This window comes from Colobus angolensis, unplaced genomic scaffold (genome assembly GCF_000951035.1).
Source record: "Colobus angolensis palliatus isolate OR3802 unplaced genomic scaffold, Cang.pa_1.0 Scaffold142, whole genome shotgun sequence".
Classification (NCBI taxonomy): Eukaryota; Metazoa; Chordata; class Mammalia; order Primates; family Cercopithecidae; genus Colobus; species Colobus angolensis.
Window position 1 is genome coordinate 2,448,604 of NW_012114511.1, and position 12,544 is coordinate 2,461,147.

Here is a 12,544-nt window from a genome sequence, read left to right on the forward strand (position 1 = left end):
TATTGTTGATTTCGTCCATGTATTGAGCCAGCCCTATAGAATTCAGTGCACTCTGAATTATTGAGTTGATTTATAGGACTGTACTTTGGCACTAAGCATCATTGTATACTGAAAGATCTTGGATGAAGTAATCATAAAAGCTTACTGGGGTATTCACTGCCAGATACTGGCGGGAATACGGTCCACCCTGACAAACCCCTTTCTGAGAACCCACAGGAGGAAAGCATCTCTGGCCTCACTACTATAAATACCTGTAATTCTCCTGAATATCTGCCTTGTTTACACATCGTGGAAACATAGTGCTCTGTGTGTCCTTCTCTGCTTTGTTAGGAAGCTCTGAGGCCAGTTACAGAAGTGTACAGAAACTGACTGGGCATGTGATGGAGTAACAGCATACATAGCATGGCTTTGCTATGCCTTTAATTTACTTACACTCCAGTTTTTTTTTCTTATACTCAAACATTTTCGGCCGGGCGCGGTGGCTCAAGCCTGTAATCCCAGCACTTTGGGAGGCCGAGACGGGCGGATCACGAGGTCAGGAGATCGAGACCATCCTGGCTAACACGGTGAAACCCCGTCTCTACTACAAAATACAAAAAACTAGCCGGGCGAGGTGGCAGCGCCTGTAGTCCCAGCTACCCGGGAGGCTGAGGCAGGAGAATGGCGTGAACCCAGGAGGCGGAGCTTGCAGTGAGCTGAGATCCGGCCACAGCACTCCAGCCTGGGTGACAGAGCGAGACTCCGTCTCAAAAAAAAAAAAAAAAAAACCATTTTCATCTATTCGTGTTATCACTTTACACATACACGCCTATAAGTTGCTTTTTGGTGAATGAGGCAAAGACAAAAACAAAAAGACATAACAGGTTACCATGTATTTGGTTACAGATCCAAGGACCACTGAGTGACAGTTCAAGTAAGTTCCTGCAGGGAAAGTGAGCATTCATGGACGTGAAGTGAAGGCAGCAGGAGAACTCAAGTGCACTGATCACCATGTATTGAAGTTAGGAAAGGAGAGGGGGAGCTAGAGCAGAGTTCAGGGCAAGGGCCTGAGAGTGGCACAACCCTGGGCAAATTTAGTACCTAAATGTCACAGTGGCTCCAGTGGGCTCGGAGGACAATTTTTCACCTAATTAGGGATTGTCTTGATTTGGCAATAACTACAACTGACATTTTCCACCTTCTCTAGCCCTTTCTACCATGAATTTTGGAGCCAAAGAAAAAGACGAGCAGTGCAGGGCCATCTACTGTACACAGCACCCATCCTCTGCTAAGCAGTTCCTCCTGGCCAGGCTGCCAGTGCCCATGGAACTACCCACATCCTCCTGACAACAAGGAAACTCAGCACCTCACATCATCACTCTTGAGATCACATGGGTTCCACTTTTGTTCTTTGGGAACTGGCATGTTTCTAAATCATGATGGCACCATATTCTGTATGGATTTTTGAGTATGAGACTTGTGCATGTGTGCATGTATGAGGGCATGGGCTGTGTTTCCCTCTTTTAAAGGCTAAACCAGTCCATCTCCAGGTGATAGAGGCCACACAGAAATAGCAATTCAGGCTCTCATGCTTATTACAAGTGGCTTTAGGCCTTGTACTGGTCCATTGTGTGCTGCTATAATAGAGTATCACAGACTGGGTAATTTACAAGAAACAGAAATGTATTTGGTTTACGGTTCTGGAGTCTGAGAAGTCCAAGATCAAGGGGCTGCATCTGGTGAAGGCCGTCTTGTTGCCTCAGGACATGGTGGCAGGTGTCACATGGTGACAGAGGGCAAGAGGTCAGACTCACAGCCTCAAGTCCTTTTATAATAGATAGGCACGGCTCCATTCATGAGGGTGGAGCCCTCGTGATCTAAACAGCTCCCCTACGCCCCACCTCTCAACACTGTTGCATCAGGGATTAGATTTCCAACACAGGCTTGTGTGGGGACACATTCAAACCACTGCAGGCCTCCTGTGGTCTCTGAGCACAGTCCCAACAAAGACAACTTCCGCTCAGGCAGTCTGTCTCCAACTCTGCAAGGCACTGCCTCCACCCCAAGGGCCATGCAGCTGCACCAAGTCAGAGGGACCCCAAGGATGGCTCAACCTCCATCGCATGCATGCCACAAGCAAAAGACAAGAAGAGAAGCCACAAACAGCCCAAAGGCACATCTACCCTCTTGCTGTATTTTTTTAATAATTGATTTTCCAGCACTGAAGAATTTGGTTTCACACACAAAAACAAATCTTCATTCCCAGCTCCTTTTGAGCAATCTGTAGTCCTTACAATGCTGACCCAAGCCCTCATAACCATCATCAGCTAGAGCTGGGTCAGGGCTGCTTTCTGCTGGTGGTATGGGTGCTCGTTTGTCCCAGTCCCACCACTCCCAGGGTTACTGCATCAGGCCCACCTTGCTATCTACAGTCCTGTTCTGGGTGTTTCAAGGTGCCCAGCAGAATGAGACTCGAGACAAAGGGAAAAAGTGAAACAGCCTACTAAACTAATGGTTGACATTTCCTTCATATCTCTTAACAAAAGTATTTTTAAAAGCAGCTTCCTATCTGCAATGAACTGAATATTTGTGTCCCCCCAAAATTTGTGTTGAAATCCTTTCTCCAATGTGGTGGCATTAGAGGTAGGGCCTGTGGGTGGTGATTAGGTCATGAGGGTGAACCCTCTTGAATGTGATTAGTGCCGTTATCAAAGGAACCCCAGAGAGTTCTTGAGCTCTCTTTCCCCCAACATGAGGACACAAGAAGATGGCCATCCACAACCTGGAAGAGGGCCCTCACCAGCACCCAACCATGCTGGCACCCTCCTCTCCAACTTCTCGCCTCCAGAACTGTAAGAAATAAATTTCTCCTGTTTGTAGGCCACCTGGCCTATGGTATTAGAACAGAAGTCCCAAAGGACCAAAGCATGATCAGATTTCACTTCTGCAGCACTGAGCAATCAGCTATCAGAAAATATTTCTCCCCACCAGATGCTCCCCCTCCTCTCTACCTCTAAACATCTGCCCATCTTCAGAAAGGACCCCAGGTCACCTCTTCTAGGATCCTTTTCCTAACCTTCAACCAGGAAGGACTAATCCCTGGCCTGAGCCCCAACTCTGCCAGCTTATGTCAGGGCACCTCAAACACATCTTCTGAGTGACTTTATTTCATGTGTGTCTCTTGGCTCTGTAGACCACAAGCCCCCTGAGGAGAGCACTGTCACACTCCCCTCCACAGTCCTGCCTGTGACCAACACATACCTCCGAGGGGATCTGTGAGTTCTTGACTCAGTGATTAACTGATCAGTGAGGTCACATCCTGGTGGAATAGGCAGAGACATCAAAAACCGCTAAGATCCTTCCCAATATGAAACACCAGAAGAAGACAGCAGTACTCTATCTCCTGCCAAAGCTTCCTTGCCTTTCTCATGTTCATTATGAGATTGAATCAGGAGTTTTACCCCTCATGCCATATGTGTAATAAATGTCATAATTGCTATGTTACAGATAAGAAAACTGAGGCACCCACTTAGGTACATACAGCTATTAGAGGGAAGAGCTAGGAAATGAACCCATTCTCTGAGACTGCAAAGCCCCAGGGCCTTTCCACTATACCACATTGCCTTTCATCAGGCATGGTTTCTGGGGCAGAATGAACATTTAACAGGTTTCCAGCAGTTAATTGCTACATAGTACAATTGAGGAGTTTAACAAAACAAAACCCCCATCTCGGGCCTGAAAGGTATAGATAACGCAGGTGATGCCTGCACGTTTTTCTCCAAGCAGCCATCTCCTGATTGGGAAAATGCAATAATCCATTCTATGTTCTCAAATGAGAAAAATTTAACAGCATTATTGATTGATTTTAAAATTCAGCTAACATTTTTTTCCCTATTGAGAATTTTCCCAAACCAAGACTGGTTCATTAGGACTCAACAAATACAATATAATTAATTCAGGGACTGTTGTTCTAGCAGGTGGATTAACAGGAAGTTTTTTTTCCCCTTTTATAAAACTAACACCACATTTTATGAGTTTGGGGAAAGGTAATAAACATGTCTTTAAAATGGATTCGTTCATGCTGAAAGAACCTCTTCAACACAGTATTAGAAAGCTGTAGTGCCCCATAATTGCAGGGAGAATTTTACCACCCTTCATCGATTCACTATGATTCCTTCCAAAGGGTGGAGCACAACCCAGAATGGCTTTTGCTCCTTGATTCTAGGGGCACAGAGTCCTGAGAGCTCTTTATGAAGTCAAAGTGAAGCCAGAACACAAACTCATAGCCGACCCCAGCACCCGGTGAGGAAATGGAACCTACACAGTTCCTGGCAGAACTGACTGAGCAGGAAGAAACGCTCTTTGTAGAGAATATACCACATACCCACTCCTTGGCCCTTTGAAAATATGATCTCTCCACAAATGGCCTACCAGACAGCTATGATGAGACCCACTCTACAGATAAGAAAACAAAGGCTTATAAATCATTCTACTATAAAGACACATACACACGTATGTTTATTGTGACACTGTTTACAGTAGCAAAGATGTGGAACCAACCCAAATGCCCGTCAATGATAGATTGGATAAAGAAAATATGGCACATGTACACCATGGAATACCATACAGCCATAAAAAGGATGAGCTCATGTCCTTTGCAGGGACATGGATGAAGCTGGAAACCATCATTCTCAGCAAACTAACACAGGAACAGAAAACCAAACACTGCATGTTCTCACTCATAAGTGGGAGTTGAACAATGAGAACATATGAACACAGGGAGGGGAACATCACACACTGGAGACTGTTGGGGGATGGGGAGCTAGGGGAGGGATAGCATTAGGAGAAATACCTAATGTAGATGACAGGCTGATGGTTGCAGCAAACCACCATGGCACACGTTTACCTATGTAACAAACCTGCATGTTGTGCACATGTACCCCAGAACTTAAATTATAATAATAATAAAACACTGAAAAGAGATGAAAAATAAAGACACATGAAAGTAAAAAAAAAAAAGAAAGAAAGAAAAGAAAAGAAAAGAAAAGAAAAGAAAAGAAAAGAAAGGCTGGATAAGTCAAATTACTCAAATGTATACAGTAAGCTTATGGGAGAGGCAAGATTTGATTTCAGCGCTTTCAACTCTTGCTCTTTCCTCCACAACTCAGTGTCCCATAGGATTCTCTAGGAAGAGACTTCTTTGGCCTTTTTTGCTTTTTATTCTGAGCCCTCTCTACCCCTGATGGTTAAAAGGCCCATTTAATTCCATTGGTTTTATTTTGGTTACAGTATATTCATAACTCATTAGCTAAACTGTAACCTTTGAAATAAGAGCATCATGCTTCAAATTTTTCATTTTTCCTTTATGAGAAAACATATATAGAAAACTATTCTGCCTGAACTTAACTACCATAGCTCCCAAGAACTTCAGCAACTATCTCATCTACCCTCTTTATTTCAGAGATGGGCGAACTAAAGTCCAGAAAGGACATGTGATTTGCCCAAAGTTGCACATTTTAACACTGGCAGAGCCATGTCCCACCTCAGCCCTCCTCCTGGCATCCCACATTCTTCAGGCCAAGAAATTTGCATTTAAAAATACTAAGAAAAAGTAGCCTCAATAGCAAAACAGATGGAGTCAAGAGAAACATCCATCCGTGGGGGAATAATTTAATTAATTGTAATATATTAATACAATAGAATAGTACACCATAAAAGAATTCATTATATCTACAACTATCAAAAAAGGTACCTCAAAAGCAATGTTAAGTGGAATAAACAGATTAGAGAGGGAAACATTAATTTCTACTGCAAAACATATAATGTAACATTGCCTGTATATATTTACATGACATAAAAACATGAGGACATGAACAGAAAAGCAAATTAATGATATGGTCACCTTTAGAGAAAATAAAATGGGAAAGAAGAAGGGGCACCCATGAGATTCAAATTTTGTAGCTGATGTTTTATTCTCTAAAATAAGCAAACAGGCAAAAGCAGACAAAGACAAAAGAGAAAACATTCAATTTCATCAAACATCAAGGCAGAGAGACTAGGTTAAAGTAATATTTGAATGAATAGCTGTTTCTTCCCTGGAGTACTGAATTAGAATGTTTAAAAATCAATACTCCAAAAACATTTTTAAAAATAGAACTATCTTATTGTAACAATCAAGAAACAGAAGAAAAGATGGCAGTGGGAAGAGGCTAATTAGGCTGGAGCTGAGTGTGCATGTCTGGGGCAGAGAGTAGGTTAATGTGAATAAGATGAGTAGCTGCCGTTGGGGAAAGCATATTCCTAATTATGTGGAAAAGGCAACGGTGAGAGGGAGAAACCAACCAGACCAAACATGAGGGAGCCAGGAGAAAAGAATTAAGATGCTTCCCACAAATGAGGCCAGCTGCCTTTGAAAATTCACAGCTCCAGGGATCAGATAAGGTGAACAAATTCTTAAAAAAAACTGAAAAACTTTCAAGACCCTATAAATGCTAATCAGAGGTACTTTTGGGGTGAGGCTAAACTCCACATTAAGAAGAAAGCTATGGGGACTTAAGATTTCTATTAAGCCTATTATGTAAATTTTCAGATTAATCTAGAGAAGGAAAACTCCCCTTCTATAGAAGATTTTTAGAAATAAGCAATCTTGACTCCCCAGGCACCCTTTAAGACCTTGGCAAAACACAAATGCTGTGATAATCCACTGGGCTGCGGTTCCAGAAACAGCTGGAACACAAGAAGAACTCTCTCCTTTTGAGTTTTAGAATTTTTGCCTCAAAATAGTTCAGGGCTTTGGTCAGGATTTGAGTTTGTCCGGATCTTGGTATAATAGACTGGAAGTCAAAGGGCGAGGTCTTTCTTTTCTTCTATTTACGGGAACAGCATGAGTGAAAGGGGTCCCTGACTCTCTGAGTTTTATTTTTATCTGGAGATCAATTTCTACAAGTTCACATGCTGCTTTGAAGATCACCAGCAACATCTGAGGTTTATCTACAGCCAGTCTGCTTTGGAAGAATGATTAGTATTCACTCTAAAATAAAAAGCATCATCTTTAAAACCAGTATCTATACACTTTATCTGAAATGTTCATTTATTCCACTTTAAAGGAACCCACTTGTCTCAGGAAAGTTCCATGCTAAATCTCTTCAGCCATTTGTCCTACAGTGGCTTGTCTCCTCAAGTGGAACTTCATAGCCAAATAAATTGGGGGGTTCTTTCCTGAGTGCACCATGGCTCCAGCAGAGAACCTGTTAGTGTTTCATCACTTTGAGACATCTTCATGCAATCAGAATTTTATTCTAAAGTAATACAGTGGTTATATACATAAGTTACCTTCCCAACCCTCCAGTGCACAAAAAATCCTTTTGTTCAACAAAAGTACTATAAAGAAGTTTCCATTTTCTTCTTCTAAAAGAACTAGTCAGGAAGCTTTGAAACATCTTGTTAGAATTCACTTCGCTGTATATTCACCCCCTATTCAATGAATCCCCAAAGCATTACCTTTTATTTTATTTTTACAACAGCTTTGTGGTTCAATAAATTCTATCTTTCATTCCCCTCCAGACCCTCATCAAGCCATCTCACTTAAAGGCAAAAGAGATAATCTTTGTGACCATACCTTTATTATTTGCTTTAAAGGTAACTGTTACTAGCAAGTGTTGGTTGTACAGCATCAGTGAGCCTGGTCCACATACCAAAGGCACAGACTGCATAAGGCCAGGGCGTAGCAAAAAGCATCACCTCAACTAAAACTGACCTATGTCACCTGTATAAACACTTGATATATTAAGCATTTCCCTGTCACCCAGATCGACCCTCCTCACTTCCCTACCCCCAGTAGGACCTTGGATGGGTGTCTCTTAGGATTGATAACTGGGAGTGTTCCCCAAGAGAGGTCTTCCTTAGTGTCGTCCCTATTATCCAGTTCAGTGTGTTTAAACATCAGGCATTTGGTAACTGCTTATGGAATGAAGGAAGGAATGAACATATTAAGAGCCTGAACCTCTTCAGCTCCAATAATGGGGATCTGAAGGGTACCAGTAGGATGACCCACCACTAGTTAAGACGAGTCACTGTCAGTGTAGCTCCGAGAGCTTCAGAGCATCACAACTTGGAAGGCCACCAGAGAGGAACAAAAGGAGAAGGGAATAAAACCAGAATGGAGTGGGTAGAAAGCCACTAGGAGAGGCTGCTAAATAGGAAGAGAATGAAAACAATCAATGACTTGCTGATCACTTGTCAAGCACTCCCTATATGCCAAGCATATTAATTTGCTTCATCTTCTCAGTGCTATCATTGAAAGTACTTATCATTATTGCCATTTCCAGATAGGAAGGTTTAGAATCAGAAAAGTTAAGCTACTTGCCCAGGATCACACAGCTAGTAACTGACAGAGTCAAATTCTAAACTTGGAGAATCTGACTCCTAACCCTAGGACCCTAGACTGCACTTACCAAAGTGTATCATGCCAAATACATTACCTCCTCTGAGAATCCGATAGGTGTGTAGTGGAAAAAATTGAAAATATGGTCACAGGCAAATTTGGAAAATGATAGGTTAAATGGTCTTCTTTACTGAAAGATGCCTCACAGTTTTAAAGTTGATAATGAGCACTGTGAATCTCCAAGAGATGAGGGTATATGTGTGTCCCTTATTTGACCATCAGTGGTTTTCCTGGGGAAGCATCTTGCTGACCCAGATCCCCACTGAGAAGCACTAACCTCATATGCAGTCCCGAGTTTGTCAGGGGCCAGTTAAGGGAAGGTGCTGGCAGGGCAAAGTGGCAGAGGCAACCAAAAGTTCTGGAATCACCCTAGAGCTCTGCAGCTTCAGTCAGCTCTCTGAAGGTCCATCCAGGGGCCTTTATTTCTCCTGACTACACAAGATAAGAAATCCATTTGCATTGGCCCATGGCTGTCTCAAACTGTGCAGCCTGCCCAACTCTCTCTGCAGGGCGTCTGTCTTTGCGGACTTCACAAGGGAAATTTCTCACCTGAGTTAATCATTGCCGTCAATTCTGAACTCCTGTCCATCCTTTCTGTGAGGAGATTTGGCATTAAATCATTACAAGACAAAAGGATATGCTACTTATGCCACTTTACCCTAATCTCAGGAAGAATTCTTAGAAAAGTCTGAAGTTGATGGCCATTATACTCCACTGACAGAGCATTAATGATTCACTTAAAGATAAGAAGTTAAAGACATTCTGAGTCTCATCATTGGAGAGCACCAGGTGAGATACTTTTCTTCTAACTGCCTTAGAGTCAATTACATGATGATAGCACTTGCTCCATAAAGCCCTGTTGTTCAAAGTTTAGTAAATATCTTTAAGCAGAGAGAGCAATTACAGCTAAGTAACTATTTCTCGAATACTTTGAGTCTTCTAACTATTTACCATACCAACACGACCATCAGAAGCTGCATGGGCATTTCAGAGGTCAAGCTGGAGAGCTGAATTAATAAGGCTGACCACTGGTGACAGCCAGAGCCCAGGGCTCCAAGGCAATGAATGATGCCATGAGGAAGTCATCCGTGTCCTAGAGGAGTGACATCATTTAGCAAGTATGTTTTGGGTTCCTAATTATAGCTGTTGGGTCACCAAACCAAATCCTCTAAAATACTGCCCTCATCATGTCACTCGCCTGCTCAAAGACTTTCTATGGCACCCCACTGCCAAGAAAACAAAGTTCAAACTTGGCAGATCGGTATGGAATGTCCCCTCAACCCATTTCAAATCCACCTTTCTGACTACACTATTACCAGAATTCCCTGTGCTGGGCCTTCCTTTCCCTCCTGTCCCTCTACATTCCAAGCCTACTCCACACCCACCTCCATCATGAAGCCCCTTCCATCCTCATCCTAAACCATATTTGTCATCTGAAATTCTGAAGACACACTTCAACAAGTCTATTTCTACAAACTAAAACTTTCCCCCAACCACAAACCCATTTTAACTATGTTTGATTCTTTTTTTCAGCTCAGGAGAGGAAATGACTCCTCTTTCGCTGTCATCTTCCACTGGAGTTCAGTAATTCTCCTATTTTCTGGAAGATGAAATGCTCTACATCTTCCATGCCTGTGGTTTATATTTCACCGAGTGGTGTCAGCGCTGATAGAGTAACCTCCCATTTTTATTGAGCCGCACACAATGTAATTGATGACATCTGCTGGGGCTGATATTTTAAGTGAAGGCTATTCTCGGCTCTGCCTGTGCTCCTCATGGTTCTGTATATAAATAGCCAACGGCAGCTACCTCTGAGGTACAAAGTGGGGCTACTCAGTTAAGGTCCTTGATTATATCCCATAAAGTCATGAGGTTTTCTGGGAGGGTTAATCTGAGCAGACCCAGTTTTCAAGCCTGCAGAACTAGAAAAAGAGAACAGGATGGGGCTCTGCTGGATATAGCTGCCATCACTTCTAGGAGAGAAAAATCCTTGTTTGGACTGTTTACACGCTCAGGTTTAAAGACGGTGATTTTGTGGTTCTCAAAATTTCTGTGTTAACTCCCAAACCAAGGGAAGCTATCATTTATATCCCAAGTGGCAAATGACACCTACCTTGATGTATTCCTTCTCCAACGTGCATTAGTAAAAGCAAAAATGTCTTCCCTCGGGAGTGTTTGCATTCATGTGCAAGCTTCGGCAGAGTAATTTTTGCAGTTATTTAGGCAACATTTGATCCTTAGAGCACAAGAACCTATTTCTAGTTCTTAGCTAAAAAGAATCAGTTCACAGCGACTGTCAGTTGAGTTACCTTTGCAAGCAAAAGCCTGGTAGGGTTGTTTGCAGAACGGCTTATCAGGTACAGACAGGGAATTTGTTGCTCTTTAACTACAAATATTCTTCATAAAGTTTTATCCTATTAAAAAGTTTTAAAATTTTTGATCACTTTTAATAAAACATTTCTAAGCTAAATTACAAATGCCTTCATATGCTTTTGGGTGAATCATTGTGATGATTCAGTCATTGTTAGAATTGTAAAGGAGTAATTCTGTTACCACTCTAAGGCTGCTAAGACGCGTATAGTCCAGACAAAGCCTCCAAAGGAAGGTTTTGCTGGACACCTTGCCCTTTACACAAACACATACAGTTCTCCATTTGTAGATTCATATGCTTCCCTGAACACACCTGCATCACAGCCATTAACAGATCCCACCACAATTGTTGACTGATTTATTTCCCTACTCCCCACTCTGAGCTCCTGTAGGGTAGGCAACACAGCATTTTTGCTCTATCCCTAGTACCTGGCTTGGTGCTTGTGTATATAGCGAAAGCTCAATAAATGTTTGAGAATGCAAGCATGCATGAATGAAAAAAATGTTACACTACTTCAAGACATATGATAAATGTATATATGGAAATTTTAATACTATTTTTGCTTATGAGAAAACCAGAATCCAGAGGTAGTGACCCATTAAACTGACAAAGCAGAGGGCAGAAAGGAGCACCTTCCTCCACGTTACATATGAAAGCCTCCCTCGATTTCTTCGTGTCAAGTTGACCATCATGATCACATCAAATACTCATGTTACAGAACTGAAGCTGATTCTCAGAAGCATGAACACTTTGAGATGTGGTAGGTAATATCGTTTCATTGTGTTCTGGCATTAATTGCATATAAACATATGAAGTGCAATCTACCATCATTTTCAACAGCACCACACATGGAACAACAGGGGAAGGGATGTGATTCATGGCAGGTCCTCACTGTGTCTTAAATAACTCACAGGAGGACATTGTTAGTGATTTACAACAGCTATCATGAGAGACTGGTTTGCTGCTTGCTGGGGGGATGGGGGTGCAGAAAGCCTTCTGTGGGCCATGCTCAAACCCAAGCTGACACTGAAACAGGCTTCTATTTAGAAACCATGAAGAAGTTATTTAACAAATAAAATCGCAGTACCCTTGAAAGTCTCCCAGGATTAACCTTTTTCTAGAAAGAAAGTTTCATTTTTATGGTTTGTGTGAATTAGGGAAGCATCTCCAGGTATAGTCTGTTTCATGAATGAAAGCACTGCATTCGGCCCCATAGTTCACCATGTTAATTTGATAATCAAATTTCACTTTTTTTTTTTTAACAAAACCAATCAATGATTATACTGGTCAAGCCAATTAAAAGAAATTGTTTAAATCAGCCCTAGACATAACCTCAGACAAATAACCAATTTGATAAAATAATTTCTATCACCCCAGTCAATTCAGTCCCTGAAGTCAATAAAATAACACAGCTAGCTGGCCTTTGTGGGAACATTAACTCAGCATGCAAGGAAGGAAAAATGAAACCACATTTACCACAGACTATTCAGCAAGAAGTATTGCATCCATTACCTTGGTCAAAGGGCTTGTTGGGATTCCAGTTTCTGAAATAATCATCCTATATAAGGAAAAAATAGAAAACAAAGGTTAGAGTTCAAAAAGCTTCTCACATAACTGCATAACAACCTGCCTTCCTTTTCACCTCCCAAAACACAAAGGAAAACACTGAAAGCTTAGAAATTTTTCCCAAAACATGCATTAATGTGTAATAAAAAATATCAATTTCCTTTTCAAATTCCTGTCTTTCAAAC

General features: G+C 41.8%; 1 protein-coding gene across 1 annotated transcript in view; it reads right to left on the reverse strand.

Annotated features, from left to right (window-relative positions):
• Positions 1–12,544, reverse strand: part of SPOCK1 (sparc/osteonectin, cwcv and kazal-like domains proteoglycan (testican) 1) — a 527,842-nt gene that overhangs the window by 283,341 nt on the left and 231,957 nt on the right. The window contains exon 4 of the mRNA XM_011935272.1: positions 12,306–12,351. Within this exon, the coding sequence (XP_011790662.1) occupies positions 12,306–12,351 (46 nt within the window). The remainder of the gene's footprint in view (positions 1–12,305; positions 12,352–12,544) is intronic.